Source organism: Cetorhinus maximus, chromosome 5 (assembly GCF_964194155.1).
Source record: "Cetorhinus maximus chromosome 5, sCetMax3.hap1.1, whole genome shotgun sequence".
Classification (NCBI taxonomy): Eukaryota; Metazoa; Chordata; class Chondrichthyes; order Lamniformes; family Cetorhinidae; genus Cetorhinus; species Cetorhinus maximus.
The window spans coordinates 137,821,758-137,840,339 of NC_135883.1; the positions used below are offsets into that span (position 1 = coordinate 137,821,758).

General features: G+C 42.0%; 1 protein-coding gene across 2 annotated transcripts in view; it reads left to right on the forward strand.

The window, feature by feature from the left end:
* The window catches only part of qrsl1 (glutaminyl-tRNA amidotransferase subunit QRSL1), a 49,801-nt gene that overhangs the window by 6,014 nt on the left and 25,205 nt on the right, over positions 1-18,582 (forward strand). For both annotated transcript variants that reach the window (XM_078542515.1, XM_078542514.1), the window contains 4 exons: positions 2,690-2,849; positions 6,634-6,732; positions 11,453-11,549; positions 15,648-15,818. In XM_078542515.1, the coding sequence (XP_078398641.1) occupies positions 2,690-2,849; positions 6,634-6,732; positions 11,453-11,549; positions 15,648-15,818 (527 nt within the window). The remainder of the gene's footprint in view (positions 1-2,689; positions 2,850-6,633; positions 6,733-11,452; positions 11,550-15,647; positions 15,819-18,582) is intronic.

Genomic DNA, 18,582 nt, shown 5'->3' on the forward strand with positions numbered 1-18,582 from the left:
ATCACACGGGCGCTGAAATTCATATGCCACATTACTCATTTGTGCGATAGGCAGGACATCTTTTTGGCTTGACGGCAGCATCCGATTAGTGGCGAATACCACTGTGTTGCTACTGTTGAAACAGCTAGCTTCACTTGTTGCTCAAATTTTTGAGATACCTTGCCCTTCCAGGGTAACCTGAGGTAGACTGGGCACTTTTCAGAGCTGAAAGTGACAGCCTTAAGCCCGTTCATGAGTTTGCATGCTATACAGCGCAAAATGATCTGATCAAGGTAGCCATTATACTGCAGGATGCCTTTGATGTGCCTATTTCAGCATCAAGCTTGCATGGTGAGCAAATGGCTTGGGCCCTATATACAAGGTTGCTGATGAAACTAATCTTATAGCGTTTGGAACTGTAAGAATCCCAACGCATGTATTGACCAGTGAAGGTCGGCTTGTAGTAGACTGTGGTAGAGAATCCCCTGGCAGATTTCTCAACTAGTACGTCAAGGAAGGAGAGTTCACTCGACTGCTCCATTTCATAGGTGAATCTGAGTGCAAGATGGAGCCCATTCAGACATGTAAGGAAATTGTCACATGCAGCTGCGAATTTAAATATAGCAAACGTATCATCCTCATATCGGAAACATGTGAGGGAAAAGAGGTTAGGTGTCATTCAATCGAAGACACATTTCTCATAGAACCCAACAAAGATGTTTGCGAGAGCTGGGCCTAGAGGGGATCCCATGGCAACACCATCTATTTGGACATCCATGGTATCATGAAAACTGAACTCAACTGCGTGAGTTGCCAACATCATAAGTTCAATGAATGCTGATTCATGCATTGGTGGCGGGTCTAGATCTCCATGATATAGTGCTGCAGCGCAAATATCTATGGCTTCCTAAAGTGGAACATTGGTGAATAGGCTAGCAATGTCAAATGAGCACATGACACAATGTTGCTATCGATATGCAAGTCCTGTATGGCCTTCGCACATGTGAAGGAGTCCTTTACTGTGTATGTGGAAAACTTGGTCAAACCTGATTCTAACAATTCGCCCAACCATTTGACCAATTCATGTTGTGCAGTACTGGTCATAGATAAGATGGGGCATAGAGGGACATCACTTTTGTGTGTCTTGGGCAGCCTATACATACGCGGATGTAGCGAACTATGAGGATGAACCCTGTCATATATATCATGCGGTAACTCATCGCTAACACAAGTCCAGCGAGCATTTTTTTAACTTCCTTTCGAGCAAGACTGTCTGGTCATGTTCAATGCAGGTCCATCAGTGGCGCATTCTCCATGGCAACGCCATTACCCAACCAATCAGCATTCTCTTCACATACAGTATTGTTTTCCCCCTTATATTGGTATTCTTGCAAGTGTCCTGATGAGTGCAAGACGAAAAGCTTAGACTTTTTTCAGCAATACTTAAGAAAAATGTGTTTTTTCTTAAAATATTTGTGGAATCTGTAATTGGTTTTAAGAATATTTGAAAAGGACTTTTAAGAGTTTGTAAAGAGATTAATTGTAATTTTTTTGAATAATAAGAAATACTGGTCCATGTGACCTGACCTGGAAGAGGTACCAACAAGTAGAAAGTTGATATATGAAAGCCATGAGGCCAGACAGAAAGGAGACCAGAAAGCACATTTATAAGGAGCTCTGGGTGTGTTTGTGTGTCATACAGTTAAAGAGGACAGAAAGCCGATGACAGGGTTAGAACAGGGATTGTGAATGGGACATTCTTAGTGCTGCTCTTGCAGTTTTGCCAAAGCCAACCAGACTGTTTAACGGAGTTGTTAAAGGGATGGTTAGAGGAGTTTCTGGGGAATCTGTGCAGCTACCTAAGGAGGTTATGTGGGAGTTGCCATTTGGGTGACGACTGTCTCTAGGGACCTCAGATAGAATATGGCTGCTGGTGAATGCAACTCAAAAGGTCAAATCAATTGATGAGAAAGTGAGAGACCCTATGTTCCAATGGCTGAGTTAGTGAAGTTGAAACTGCACATGGTGCATGTGGGGAGTGATGTGGGTATTTATGATTTTGTAAGACGTATCTTTGTTATCGACTATTTAAAGTGAAATCTACCTTTTTATTTGAAATATCATTTGTCTGTTAATTTATGTTTAATTTACGTTGGTTCGGATTCATGTTAAAGTATAAGTCACAATGTCAAATATTGTTGGCAATTTCTTCATTTGAGTGTCATGCGGTAAATTTAGTTATTTTGGTTTATGGATCCCACACGGGAATCGTAACAACATACTATATTGGTCTTTAAATTTTGCTGCACATTGTAATGTGATAAACTGAACGGAGTCAGCCACTTTAAACAAAAAAGCATAATCTCAAAAATCAGAAAACGGAGCTGATCAAGAAGGTCATTGTGGAAGGATTACTTGTGTAAGGTCTGTAACCCTACGGTGATTAGTTCCATTCAGTCAAAAAGGGATCTGACAGATTTTTCTTGCAGGAGGATGTAATAAGCTCAAGTCTAGGATTTAATGGTGATAGATTACATAGGGTGCCGGGGACTGTGACAAATGCTCAGTGGGAATTGCCTGCAACACCAGCCCATTAGATAGAAAGGTATTGATGTGTTGGATAGCCTTTTCTTATCCTACAGATACTTATGTGTGGAGTTGTCAGTATTCTTTGCAGCCTAATAACTTAAAACCTTTGTTAAAATTATAGGTTTCGCTAGCTTTAAAAGAAGGTCGAATCAGTCCAACTGAGCTCTGCCAAAGATGTCTCTCTTTAATCAGGAACACAACTTTCCTGAATGCCTATATCACTGTCCCCGAGGAGCTTGCCATGAAACAGGCTAGAGCAGCAGAGAAAAGGTTGCAAAGAGGTGACCTAGAACTTTATGATTATCTATTGCTAAAATTTCTGAGTAACCTAATTTTTAAAAAATTGATCTACACTGCATTTTAACCTTTCTAAATGTACTTATTTATTTGTTGAAGTTATTTTTCATTTTTGGACTGATGTAATCTTATTTTTTTGATTTGCTTTCCATAATGGCAGCTGTCAAGATGAAAAGTTTGTGTTTGTTTTGTTGAAAATAACAACTCGCTGTCCTTTTTCCTATCAGTTTACTAGATACTAAGATTTAACTATTCGTTGAGGCAACGCTACTTTCTCACTCATGGGTCTAAAGTAAAAACAAATGAAGTGCAGAAAGATTAGCCTCAAGATCTGATTAAAAATAACTAACTTTCATTTATGTTACAACTTTTATGGCCATTCGACATCCCAATAAAGTATTTTTGAAACATAGTGTTTTGTAGGAAAATGAAGCAGTCCCTGGAACAACAATTTTTAAAAATTCATTTACAGAATGTGGGCATCGCTGGCTAGGCCAGCATTTATTGCCCATCCCTAATTGCCCTTGAGGTGGTGAACCACTGCAGTCCCTGTGGTGTAGGTGCACCCACAGTGCTATTAGGGAGGGAGTTCCAGGATTTTGACCCAGCGACAGTGAAGGAATGGCGGTATATTTCCCAGTCAGGATCGTGAGTGGCTTGGAGGGGAACTTCCAGGTGGTGGCGTTCCCATCTATCTGCTGCCCTTGTCCTTCTAGATGGTAGTGGTCATGGGTTTGAAAGGTGCTGCCTAAAGAGCCTTGGTGAGTTTCTGCAATGCATCTTGTAGATAGTACATGGCCACCATTAGGCTTTTAATTCCATATTTGTTATTGAATTCAAATTCCACCATCTGCTGTGATGGGATTCGAACCCAGAGCATTACCCTGGATCTCTGGATTGTTCATAAACTCATAGACGTTTACAGCACAGAAGGAGGCCATTCAGCCCATCGTGTCCATGCCAAGCAACAAAGATCTGATTACATTAATCCCGTTTTCCAGCGCTTGGCCAATAGCCATAGAGGCTATGACAACGCAAGTAAATATCTAAATACTTCTTAAATGTTATGAGAGTTTCTGACTCAACCATGCTTTCAGGCAGTGAGTTCTAGACTTTCTCCTCATCTCCTCTCTTAGCCTTCTACCTCTTACCTTAAGTCTATGCCCCCTGGTTATTGACCCCTCTACTAATGGAAAAAATTGCCTTCCTATCCACCCTATCTATGCCCCTCATAATCTTATACACCTCTATCAGGTCCCCTCTCAACCTCCACTGCTCCAAGGAAAACAACCCCAGCCCATCCAATCTTTCCTCATAGCTCAGACCCTCCAGCCCAGGCTGCATCCTGGTAAATCTCTGCACCCTCTCCTGTACAATCACATCCTTCCTATAAGGCGGTGACCAGAATTGCACACAGTAGTCCAGTTGTGGCTTAAGCTGCATTTTATACAGTTCCTGCATAACCTCCCTGCTCTTGTATTCTATGCCTCGGCTAATAAAGGCAAGTATCCCATATTCCTTCTTAACCACCTCATCTACCTGCCCTGCTACCTTCAGGGATCTGTGGATATGCACACCAAGGTCCCACTGATTTTCAGTACTTTCCAGGGTCCTACCATTCATAGTGTAATCCCTTGCCTTGTTAGCCCTCCCCAAGTGCATTACCTCACAGTTTTCATTTGCCACTGCTCTGCCCATCTGACCAGTCCATTGATATCCTCCTGCAGTTTATGGCTATCCTTCTCACTGTTTACTAGACTACCAATTTTCATGTCATCCACGTACTTCTTGATCATACCCCCTACATTTAAGTCCAAATCATTTATGTACACCACAAACATCAAGGGCTCCAGCATCGCGCCCTGCAGACCCCCCACTGGAAGCAGACTTCCAGTCACAGAAACATCCCTCTACCATCACCCTCCGCTTCCTGCCTCTCAGCCAATTTTGGATCCAATCTGCTGCTTTGCCTTGGATCCCATGGGCTCTTACTTTCTTGACCAGTCTGCCATGAGGGACCTTATCAAAAGCCTTGCTAAAGCCCATGTAGACCACATCAAATGCATTACCCTCATCAACACTCCTGGTTACCTCCTCAAAAAATTCGATCAAATTTGTCTGACATGACCTTCCCTTAACAAATCCATGCTGACTATCCTGATTAATCCATGTCTCTCCAAGCGCAGATATATTCTGTCCCTCAGAATTATTTCTAGTAACTTCCCCACAACCGAGGTTAGACTGACTGGTCTGTAATTTCCTGGTCTATCCCGTCCTCCCTTTTTTAAATAATGGGACAGCGTTAGCAGTCCTCCAGTGCCCTGGCACCTGACCTGTGGCCACAGAAGATTTGAAAATTACTGCCAGGGCCCCTGATATCTGTTCCCTTGCCTCCCTCAATAGCCTGAGAGACATCTCATCCAGGCCTGTGGATTTATTCATTTTTAAGGCTGCTAAACCCGCTAGTACCTTCTCTCTCTATGTTAATTTCCTCTAATATTTCATAGTCCTCCACTGATGTCTATACCTGCATCGTCCTTTTCCATTGTGAAGTCCGATGCAAAGTATTCATTGAGGACTGCACTCACGTCTTCTGGGTCCACACATAGATTACATCCATGGTCCCTAATTGGGCTTACTCTTTCCCTAGTTATTCTCTTGCTCTTTATATATTGAAAAAACCCCTTTGGGTTTTCCTTTATTGTACCCACCAATGCTTTCTCATGCACTCTCTTAGCTTTCCGAATTTCCTTTTTAAGTTCCCACCTGCACTTTTTATACTCCTCTAGGGACTTTGCCATATTGAGCCCTTGGTATCTGCCATAAGCTTCTCTTTTTTTCCTTAACCCTAAACTTTATGCCCCTTGACATCCAGGATTCTCTGGACTTGGTCCCCCACTTTGTCTTTTCAGGAATATATTTGCCGTGTACACTCGCTGTTTCCTCCTTGAATGCTTCCCGCTGCTCTGACACGGTTTTATCTACAAGTAGCTGCTCCCAGCCCACTTGGGCCAAATTGTATCTCATCTTAGTAAAATTAGCCAGTTTAGAACTTTGATTACCAGTCCAATGACAATACCACTGTGCCACAGCCTCCCCCTGGGATAAATGATCAGATGGTCTAATTTTTGGTTGGGAGAGAAATGTTGGCCAGAACACCAAAAGCATTCTCAGCCCCCCTTCAACTAAAGCCATGAATCTTTTATGCCCTTTTGACCAGGTAGAAGAGGCCTTAGTTTAAGACTTCATCAGAAAGATGAGACCTCTAACAATGTAGCAGTTTCACACTACCACACTTGTAAGTATGAGCCCTCTGGAGTTCAGACCATAACCTTCCAGCCTTCTGGGTAAGAAGCAAGAGGACTATCAGTGAGCTAGCCTGTCACTTTTAAAATCTGCATTTTTGTATTCAATTCAAGCTATTAGGGACAAGTTGAGATAATCTAATTTGGGAATGTTAATAGGATTAAACTAGTATGTATTTTAAACTACCCTGCTTTTCCATCCTAAAAAAATTGAAATAAATTAAATTAAAGTAGATTTGTTTTAAAGCCCACACACGATTCTATAGCCAACCTGGAAGACAAGAATATTCTTCCAGCCTCTGCTATCCTGTAAAGAACCACAAGGAAGAACATGGCAGCTACTCAGCTAACTGTAGCTATTATGTCAAATTCAATTTGCTTTGTAATTTATTCTGGTAAAATACAAGTTATGACATGAGACTGTCTTTCTCTATATTAACATTTTTGTTTCATATTTGTCCAGGAAAATCTCTAGGTCCCTTCGATGGGGTTCCAATTGCTGTTAAGGATAACTTCAGCACAGCTGGTATTAAGACCACATGTGCGTCAAATATGTTAAAAGGTAAAGGTATTTTTTAAAAAATAAGTTAGGCTAAATTTGAAGCAAATAAATGGATAATGGAAATGATAGTATTAGTCAACCTATTTAACATTCCTGCATTGTCTTCAATCTCTGCTAAACATTCTGTGTGAGTGAGAATGTTCTATTCAAGACCTGTGCCTTGAGAGTTACTGAATGCCTTATCACATCGAGGTTTAATTTCTCAAATGTTCCCCTGACTACCGTCTGTTCTCCATAAATTGCATTTCATTCGGAATGCAGCAGCCTATCATTTCCACCCACACAAAGTCCCTCAGCTCTTTCTGTAAGGTTTCAGGATTTTTTAAACCATGGATTTGGGAATGAGTTATGTTTTTGTGTTATGCTTTAACAGGAACACAGAGGGCCTGATTTTAACCCATTCCAAACCCACCCATTTGCCACAGACTTAAAATCAGGCCATGTAATTTTGCACAGCTTTAGGAACCAACAGGAGGAGAGTTTGCAGTGTTAATGGATCACACTTCAAAAAGATCCCTGCAATAAAATTAATCAATTTATTACCTTGGCCCAAGTATCCCAGCAAATATTTTCACCCATTTTGGCGTGGAAGATTTTATTCATAGAGGCATAGAAATGTGTTTTTATTCATTCGCGGGATGTGGGCAAAGCTGGAAAAACTAGCATATTTTGCCCATTACTAATTGCCCCTGAGAAGGTGGTGGTAAACTACCCTGTGGAACCATTGCAGCCCTTGTGGTACTGTTAGGAAGGGAGATCCAGGATTTTAACAAGACAGCAGTGAGGGAATGGTGACATGCTTTCAAGACTGGATGGCGAGTGTGACTTGAAAGTGAACTTGCAGGTGGTAGTGTTCCCAAGAATCTGCAGCCCTTGTTCTTCTATGTGATAGAGGTTGTGGATTTGGAAGATGTTCTGGAATGGACCTTGCTGAGTTACTGTGGTGCATCTTGTAGAATATTGTCTCTGTTCAGAGAATTCTTGGGGACAAGGGCTGCAATGGTTCCACAGGGTAGTTTACCACCACCTTCTCAGGGGCAATTAGTAATGGGCAAAATATGCTAGTTTTTCCAGCTTTGCCCACATCCCGCGAATGAATAAAAACACATTTCTATGCCTCTATGAATAAAATATTCCACGCCAAAATGGGTGAAAATATTTGCTGGGATACTTGGGCCAAGGTAATAAATTGATTTGGGGTAACAGGTATGCTGGGCAATTGATGCAGAAACCCTAGCAAGAGGAAAGGAAAAAAAAAACTATCATCAAGGGTCAGCTTTTTAAACAAGTCAAAGAGCAAGTAGGTCAGCTCAGAAAAGGAACAGATTGAGTTGATTTTTATTTTTCCCCAATTTTTTTTGATGAGGGAAGCGTGACTGAGAGAAGTGACTATTTTTTGTATGTTCATTTGTTGTTTGTAAAATTAAGTAGCTTAACGATTTGAACCTGGCCTTGTATCACTAAGTGTTTCTGAATCTGCTTTTGAAAAGATTAGAAAATCCCTCTCTCCCCCGCCCCCCCACCTTAGACCAGCTTATATTTCACCTTTCTCCTAACTATACTCAGTTCTGCCGAAGGGTCATGAGGACTCGAAACGTTAACTGATTTCTTCTCCACCGATGCTGCCAGACCTGCTGAGTTTTTCCAGGTAATTCTGTTTTTGTTTTAGAAAAGGATATGTTTTATGCGTGTGAAAGATATAATAGCCAGTTCGGATCACAAGGATGTACTATTGTCAATACCCCAGGGTTAAGCTTCCATAAAGTTAGATCGTGAGCAGCATGGGCACACTGCTGAACAGAAGACACTTGGACCACTATACCCAAGAGAATATCTGATGTATCATACCCATCCTTGCCAAGCGCTAACCATTCCCTGTGACCCAGCGAATTTACTTCATGATCATTGTCCTCATCTACAGATTGCTATGTGATTTGCCTGATTTTCTCTCTTGGGAATTTCTAGTTGTACACCCCTGTATACCCTCTCAGCTTCTTCAACCAGCTTACTGCTTGATATTGCTATTCTTCACTCTCATCCCTTGATGCTCTCTTAACTGCAACTGTGGAACTCCCACCTCCACTACCCCCAACTGCTATCTTTCTTCTTGTTTAAGAAACCTCCTAAAATCCTTCTTTTCAGCCACGTCCTCCTAACTTGCTTTCCCTTTGCATTTTTCTACTGTTTTTTCACCATCTCTTAAATTGATCTGATACTTATTTCTACATGTGCTTCCCTCAAATAGAAATGAATTTTTTGTTGCTGAAGGCAAGTAGAAGCGATGCTAGTTATTATTTTTGCTTCGCGAGATGAGGAGCTCATAGCAGATTTTAAGTCTCCAGCTGTTGGCATGTACCTCTTGTTCACAAGTGCAAATTTTATTCCATTTTTTTTCAGTGAGTTTCTTGGTGCTCTAATAAATGGTACTATCAAGTGCAGGGGTATGAGTTTGTCCCTGTGATCTGCCAAGGGTGGTACTGCGCAGAAGCCAGATTCACCTCTTGTGCGGAAGAGTCATTACCAGCCTTGCTTATGCGCATGTTCTGATGAGATGTCATTGATAGAAGTGCAGGATTGTCAGTGGCAATTAGTCTCCAACCCATACAGACCTGAAAAGGAGGGTTGAGAATATTCTGAAAAATAAAGAGGGTCAGCAAACAGCCTGAAAGAAAAACTGTATTTTCTTTCCTTCATCTCTGCCCACCCCTTCTCAAACTGAGATGCAATTATACAGCTGCAGACAGCCTTCTGGTATGTCTTATTAGCTGCCATTGTTCAAATATGAGCTGAAAATTGAGAGTTTGCAGGCTACCAGGCATGAGAGAGGGAAGCGCTGCAGCTGAGCTTGGTCTTGTCATGTCTGCCTACATCCACCCATACAAGATTTTTGATAGGGCTCACAGGATAGTGATTCCTTGTTCTAACTCTGGCCACCCCTCCTTTCATGCACCTTCCCTCTTGCCAAGCTTCAGATGCAAAGGTCAATTACAATACCCCGTCATCACCCTGACCGAGATCAACTGACTCACTATGGCTTTGACAATTCAAACAGAAACCTTTCTGTGGATTATGGCTCACAGTGCTATACAGTTATCTGCTGGGGAACAAGCTATATTTTTATTCTGTTTAACATCAGTGAATAGTTTTTTCTTACAATCTATTAACCTTTTCTGTAATGTACTATATTCAGTTAATCTGATATATAGTTATCATATGCAGGGGGCTAACGATTTGGGAACATTTCTAAATGTATTGAAAAATGTGTTCAGCATACTGTAATAACTGAATCATAGAATGGTTACATCACAGAAGCAGGGCAATCAGCCTGTCGTGTTCCTGCTAGTGCTCTGTTCCCCACAGCCCTGCAGATATTTTCCCTGCAGGTATTTTCCCGCTGGCACTTATCCAATTTTCTTTTGAAAGCCACAAATTAATCTGTCTCCATCATACTCTCAGGCATCACATTCCAGATTATAACCACTCGCTGTATACCAAAGTTTTTCCTTATGTCACCATTGGTTCTTTTGTCGTTCCCCTTAAATCTGGTGATATTCAGTATCTCAACTTACCTCCTCTTTCACTATGACTTCAGCAGCATTCTTTTTCATTAATAAAGACAGGCGCAAAGTACTCATTTAGTACCTCAGACATGACCTCTGCCTCAACAAAAACAGAAATACCTGGAAAAACTCAGCAGGTCTGGCAGCATCGGTGGAGAAGAACAAAGTTGACGTTTCAAGTCCTCATGACCCTTCAACAGAACTCAGTTCTGTTGAAGGGTCATGAGGACTCGAAACGTCAACTTTGTTCTTTTCCGCCAATGCTGCCAGACCTGCTGAGTTTTTCCAGGTATTTCTGTTTTAGTTTTGGATTTCCAGCATCCGCAGTTTTTTGTTTTTATGACCTCTGCCTCCATGCTTGGATCCCTTTTTTAGTCTCCAATGGGCCCCACCCCTCATCTTCGTGCCCTTTTACTATTTATATGCTTATAGAAGACTTTTGGATTCCCTTTTACGTTAGTTCCAGTATCTTCACATACTCTCTCCTATATTTGCAGAATCTAGTCATTCTTGGCATATCTCAATCATACCCATAGTCACTTCACTTATGAAATCAGAATATATGCCATTCTGGTGGAGCTTATGATAGACTACAAAATGTAAGATTTAAATTTATAAAATCTCATTGCTGACAAAAGATAGATTGTACAATCTCATCAATTTCACCCTCATATTTGCAGATAATCTAATAAATAATGAAAGTCTAACTTAAGAACTGCGTTTTATAATAAGATATACTGTTCCTTAAGACAAATTGTTTAAGCTTGTGCGTCAAATAGAACTGGTTTAACAGCATTCTGTTCTCCAATTTTTACGTTTGTCACAGTCAGGCCACTAAATCGGACCACCCCCTGTTTTAGTCACTCCAAATCAATGTTTCCATTAATTAAAGTAGCTATGTTATATTTGTTTCCCACACAATTTAAACATTGTTTTACATTTTCAATATGGTGGATAGAAATTTCAGGTGCAGAGCTGGCCCAAGAACTGATCAAATGCCAGATTCACACAGATCAGTGTTCACACTAGCGGGTTTTAGGCAAGAGGAAAAACAATCATTTTGAGAAAGAGTCTATCCTGACAAATGATTTGACTCTCTGATTCTGATTTGTCACCAGGGCCCCATGATGTATCTAATGAGTTTATTCTGTTGGTTCCAGGCTATGTTCCTCCTTTTAATGCCACAGTAGTCCAGAGGTTACTGGACCAAGGTGCTGTACTTATGGGAAAGACCAATCTTGATGAATTTGCCATGGGGTAAGAAAATTCCGCACCTTAAGTTACCTGAAGCAGATTCTTTCCTTCTGCATGTGTTTACAATACATTTTCAATCATTGGACTTTATGCATGCATGCATTTATTTACTTATAGAGATGTGGGGGTGTCCAGCAAATTATAAACATAACATTGCAAAATATCAAAATTTTGTAGGAAGAAAGCCAGTTAAAGATTAACTTTTGTGGGTAGGGGGAGTTTGCATGTTAATCTACAGCTAGAAATTTACAAGGACTTTTTTGAAAGGGTATTTACAAGTGATCTACAAACCTGTCTTATTAACTGCAATTAATCAGCAGCAATCACCTGAACAGTAGCCATTAAGGGGCAGACCAGGCTCATAGTCAAAACCCATAATTAGGCTGCAGACTCCAGGCTACCTTTAAGCAACTTGACACAGGAGCAAAGCTGGCACTTATACAGACATTATAAAAATAGAAAATGCTGGAAAAACTCAGCAGGTGTGGCAGCATCTGTGGAGAGAGAAACAGAGTTAGTGTTCCTCGGAACAGCTCTGAAAATCCCCTTGGTTTTTATTTCAGATTTCCAGCATCCGCAGTATTTTGCTTTACTTGTATATACATGCCTGGAATTCCTAAAGGGGTCATCCAAAATCCCATCATTACTTTGATGAAACACCTAGTGAAATGGCTAAAAACATCCAACAAGCGCTAATGTGTACAAAAGCCATGCACGAAACCTCATTCTATATCTGTGGTGAATAGTACTTGATAAATTAATATCTTCTTTAAAATCATCTTTAAAAGAAAATTTGCTGATTTTAAATGATGTTCACTGTTCCCATACCACATGCGATGAGTGTGTTGTCCTATGGTGAAAGGCTCTGTAAGTTGGACCTAAAATCTCTGGAGTTTAGAAAAGTGAGAGGTGATTTCATCAAAACATACAAGATTTTGAAAGGGCTTGACAGGATAGACACTGGGAGGTTGTACCCCTAGCTGAGGAATCTAGAACATGAGAGCAAGGTCTCAGGATAAGGGGTCGAACATTTACAAGGAGAAATTTCTTCACTTGGGGTACTGTGAATCCTTAGAATTCTCTACCCCAGGTTGTTGAATATATTCAAGACTGGCATACATAGATAGATTTTTATCCTTCAGGAGTCAAGGATATGGGGAATGCAGAAGATCAGTACTGAATGGCAAAGCAGGCTTGAGTGGCTGTACGATCTACTCCTCCTTTTTCTAATATTCTTATTATGTCTCACATAAGGAATTATATAATGTTAATTTGCATTGCGCTTTATTTGGAATATTGTCTTTTCCATATTTGGAAAATTGGCCCAGATCTTCCATTCTCCAAAGAATCCTGCCCCAAAGGTACCGAGAAGATGTGCTGGAGGACTCCCTTGGAAGTCCCCATGCAAGGACTGCATGGGAATTGCCCGGGAAGCTTAAATTTAAATCAGAGACTTCAGATAATCTTAATAAAGGAAACTTCGATGTTATGAGGCACAAGTTGGCTATGATGGATTGGGAAACATTACTTAAAGGGATGATGGTGGATAGACAATGGCAAACATTCAAAGAGCACATGGGTGAACTACAGCAATTGTTTATTCCTGTCTGGTGCAAAAGTAAAACAGGAAAGGTGGCCAAACCATGGCTTACAAGGGAAATTACAGATAGTATTAGATCCAAGGAGGAGGCATACAAATTGGCCAGAAAAAACAACAGACTTGAGGATTGGGAGCAGTTTAGAATTCAGCAAAGGGTGGACCAAGGGATTGATTAAGAAGGGGAAAATAGAGTACGAGAGTAAGCTTGCGGGGAACGTAAAAACTGACTGTAAAAGTTTCTATAGGTATGTGAAGAAAAAAAGATTGGTGAAGACAAGTGTAGGTTCCTTACAGTCAGAAACAGGGCAATTTATAATGGGGAACAAAGAAATGGCTGACCAACTAAATACATACTTTGGTTCTGTCTTCACAAAGGAGGACACAAATAACATACCAGAAATGTTGGGGAACACAGGGTTTAGTGAGAGGGAGCAACTGAAAGAAATCAGTATTAGCAGGGAAATGTTGTTGGGGAAATTGATGGGGTTGAAGGCTAAAAAATCCCCAGGGCCTGATAATCTACATCCCAGGGTACTTAAGGAATTGGCCCTAGAAATAGTGGATGCATTGGTGGTCATCTTCCGAGATTCGATAGACTATGGAACAGTTCCTACAAATTGGAAGGTAGCTAATGTAACCCCACTATTTAAAAAGGGAGGTAGAGAAACCGGGAATTATAGACCAGTCAGGCTGACATCGGTAGTGGGGAAAATGCTAGAGTCCATTATAAAAGATTTAATAGCTGAGTACTTGGAAAACAGTGGCAGAATCAGACAGAGTCAGCATGGATTTACGAAAGGGAAATCATGCTTGACAAATCTACTGGAATTTTTCGAGGATGTAACTAGTAGAGTTGATGAAGGGGAACCAGTGGATGTGGTTTATTTGGACTTTCAGAAGGCTTTCGATAAAGTCCCACATAAGAGATTAGCGTGTAAAATTAAAGCGCATGGGATTAGAGGTAGTATACTGAGATGGATAGAAAACTGGTTGGCAGACAGGAAACAAAGAGTATGAATAAACGAGTCTTTTTCCGAATGGCAAGCAGTGACTCGTGGGGTACCGCAGGGATCGGTGCTGGGACCCCAGCTATTCTCTATATATATTAATGATTTAGATGAGGGAACTAAATGTAGTATCTCCAAATTTGCAGATGACACAAAGCTGGGTGGGAGGGTGAGCTGTGAGGAGGATGCAGAGATGCTTCAGTGTGATTTGGACAAGCTGAGTGAGTGACAAATGCATGGCAGATGCAATATAATGTGGATAAATGTGAGGTTATCCACTTTGGTAGCAAAAACATGAAGGCAGATTATTATCGGAAAGACTATAAATTGAGAGAGGGGAATGTGCAACGAGACCTAGGTGTCCTCGTACTTCAGTCGCTGAAGGTAAGCATGCAGGTGCAGTAGGCGGTAAAGAAGGCAAATGGTATGTGGGCCTTCATAGCGAGAGGATTCAAGTACAGTAGCAGGGATGTCTTGCTGCAATTATACAGGGCCTTGGTGAGACCACACCTGGAATATTGTGTGCAGTTTTGGTCTCCTTATCTGAGGAAGGATGTTCTTGCTATAGAGGGAGTGCAGCGAAGTTTTACCAGACTGATTCCTGGGATGGCGGGACTGACATATGAGGAGAGATTGGATTGGTTAGGATTCGATGGTGGGGGAGTCCAGAACCAGGGTCACAGTCTGAGGATATGGGGTAGACCATTTAGGACTGAGATGAGGAGAAATTTCTTCACGCAGAGAGTGGTGAGCATGTGGAATTCGCTACCACAGAAAGTAGCTGAGGCCAAAACATTGTATGTTTTCAAGAAGGAGTTAGATATAGCTCTTGGGGCGAAAGGGATCAAAGGATATGGGGAGAAAGCAGGAGCAGGCTATTGAGTTGGATGATCAGCCATGATCATGATGAATGGCAGAGCAGGCTCGAAGGACCGAATGGCCTACTCCTGCTCCTATTTTCTTTGTTTCTATGATTCTGACTCTCCTACCAGAATAGCTATGCAGGAAAAGTTATAAGGGCCGATCACCCCCTCACATTCCACTGTCCACCGCTCCACACCCCTGACAATCTGATGGTGATTGCCACTCCACAGAAGTTCTGGGCCATTGTGTCTTTTACAGACTTGATCAGTAAGGTTTTTGAATCTCAGAAATGTTGGTACAAACTTTTATAGGTGTGCTAGCTCCACTACTGATCAATTAATTCTAGTCTAATTTTCCTCTTATTTCCACATAACATTTACTATTTTTCCACTTCAAATATTTACCTAATTTCTGTTAACTGTTGTGATTGATCTGATATACTTTGATGTTATGAAGGAGGCGACCTGGCTAGCCATACTAAAAAGCATTACAATTGTTGTAACCAGCCGCAGTTTGAGATGTCAGGTTTCAGGCTATAATAAGGTCGCTGTGGTGTCAACCTTTAGTCCAAAGCTGGGAAACTGATGAATCACTATGACCGTAATGTCACGACATGCTTCAATTCCCTAGGAGTGGGAGTATTGATGGCATCTTTGGACCAGTGAGAAATCCTTGGGGATATTCCGAACAGCACAGAGAGCAACTCGGTCACGACCACAAAATGGAAGATTCAGATTGGGTGATAGCAGGCGGTAGTTCTGGAGGTAGTGCGGTAGCAGTTGCTTCGCTAACGTGTTTTGCGTGAGTATTTCAATACTTTTTTCTTTTCATTTTCTTTTCCCAAATTCCTCGATATGAATTTTTAAATGTAGCTTAATCGCTAATTACAAGCTTAAGATTTCAAACTGCCATCAGGCAAATATCATATAACTAGAGTCAAACTCCTAAAAACTGAGCTAGTGGTTAAGCCTGTGTTTGTTGCCACTTTGCTTTGGCATGCGGGAGCATTGCTTAAATACTCTGCTATAGTAAGAAGTGTTATCACCAGGATTTTTTAAAAATTAAGTTGCGAAATATGGCAGCAAGACCAGCATTCATTCCTAGTTACCAAGAGAGGGTTGAGTTGGCCCTTTTTCCTCCACTGCTGCAGTTGTCTCATAGTACTGTTGGCCTCTAACTTCTGAGCTCCAGGGCCGTGTATCTGGGGGCACCCCAAAGATGTGCTGGGGAACTCCCCATACCCTGAGGTTCCCAGGTAAGAATTGCACAGCAATTGCCCGGGAAGTTCAAACTCCCGATAGGCAATTGCCCTGCACTGGGAACCATCCAAAAATGTGATTTAAATTGCAACTTCGAATGGTTCTGACCGTCATACAGCAATAGTTCCCGGAAAAAAATTATAAGAATTAAAACTACTTCTAGCTTCTGGGTAGCTATTGTACTGACCTCCCCAGACTCTACATGGGACCCCCGCCTACACCCCACCACTACCCCCCATTTTCCCACATGGACTGCCCCATCCACACAGGACCCTCCCACCACTCTCACACCCTCCACGCCCGCCCAAGCTCCCCTGAGGACCGCCTGACTGCACACCCTCCTCCAACTGCAACCCCTCCAACTGCAAAGCCCACCAGACCATTCGACCCTCCCCCTTGCCCCCCTGAAGCACCTGACCACCCCCACCAACTGCACATCCTCCCCCGCTCCCCCAAAACCCCACCCACTTACCTTACAAACCTGCCTGCTTCCTTCCTTGAAAGTGGCTGGACCTTTAAACTTATGGCAGCTAGTGCCATTATTTAAGGTAAGTTCTCACCTGGCCTGAGTTGGAAGGTCAGGTGAGAAGGGACCACAAGAATTTTGAGGTAAGAAACTAGGAGCGGAGTGGCAATCCAACTCCAATTGCCACTGTGCGGAAGTTCAGGCCTATTATGTAGATTTTGACACAATGACAATTAATTAATTAATTTTATTTATTTGTTCAAGGGATTTGGGCATCGCTGGCTAGGCCAGCTTTTATTGCCCATCCCTGTTTGCCCTTGAGAAGGTGCTGGTGAGCTGCCTTCTTGAACCGCTGCAATCCATGTGGTGTAGGTACACCCATAGTGCTGTTAGGGAGGGAGTTCCAAAATTTTGACCCAGCGAGACTGAAGGAATGGCGAATATAGTCCCAAGTTGGGAGTTGGGATGGTGTGTGGCTTGGAAGGGTATATATTTGGCAATATATGTGCAAGTCAAGGTGTGTATGACTTGAGGGGAACTTGGAAGTTTCCTTGCACCTGCTACATTTGTCCTCTTATGTGGTGGGGAACGCAGGTTTAGGCAATGATGCCGCATAAGGTTTGATGAGTTGCCGCAGCGCAACCTCCAGCTACTACATAGTGTAACCGTGGTACGCTGATGGTAGGGGGGGTGAATATTTCATCCAGTGTTTGGGATGCCAATTAAGCAGACCGCTTTTTCCTGGATGGATCCTGGATTCCTTCATCGTTCTTGTGTCAAGATTATTATTGCAGCTGTACCCATCCAGGCTGGTAGAGGGTATTCCATCGCACTTCTGACTTGTGCCTCCAGGTGGTCAAGAGGCTTTGGGGAGTTTGGAGGTTAACCACTTTCCACAGCCTTTGGCCTACTCTTATAGCCGCAGTATCTATGTGGCTGCTCCTGTTGAGCTTCAGGTTAATTGTACCACTACAGCACATGTAATAAATGTTCTAAATTTAGAAATTGTTTGAGGGATTAAATAATGAAAGATTATTACCACTGTTCAATAAATTGCTGTAAAGCCATTCCCATAGCTATGAGGCCACGGGAAATGTTTTCATGCAAGAACAGTATTAGAATATTGAATTTCTTATTCCAAGTGCCTATTGAAGTTTGTCTAGTCTCCTTACCTAAGAAAGGATATACTTGCCATAGAGGGAGCGCAGCGAAGGTTCACCAGACTGATTCCTGGGATTGCAAGATTGTCGTGTGATGAGAGATTGGGTCGACTAGGCCTGTATTCATTGGGGTTTAGAAGAATGAGAGGGGATCTCGTTGAAACATATAAAATTCTGATAGGGCTGGACAGACTGGTTGCAGGGATGATGTTTCCTCTGACTGTGGGCGTCTAGAACAAGGGGTCACAATCTCCGGACATGGAATAGGCCATTTAGGACTGAGATGAGGAGAAAGATCTTCACTTAGAGGGTGGCGAACCTGTGGAATTCTCTACCACAGAAAGCCATGGAGGCCAAGCCACTAAATATATTTAAGAAGGAAAAAGATTTATATAGAAATAGACTCTAAAGACATCAAGGGGTATGGGGAGAGAGCGGGAGTATGGTGTTGAAAGAAGATCAGCCACGATCATATTGAATGGTGGAGCAAGCTAGAAGGACCTACTCCTGCTCCTATTTTCTATGTTAGAAAGTGGCCAGATTTCACAATCAGTGGATAAGCACCTCTCAGAAAGCGGCCAATGAAGATCTAGTAACCTTTCATAGCTGTGGGTCTGGAGCAACACGTAGACTAGACCAGGTACGGACAACAGATTTCCTTCCCTAAAGGACATCAGTGA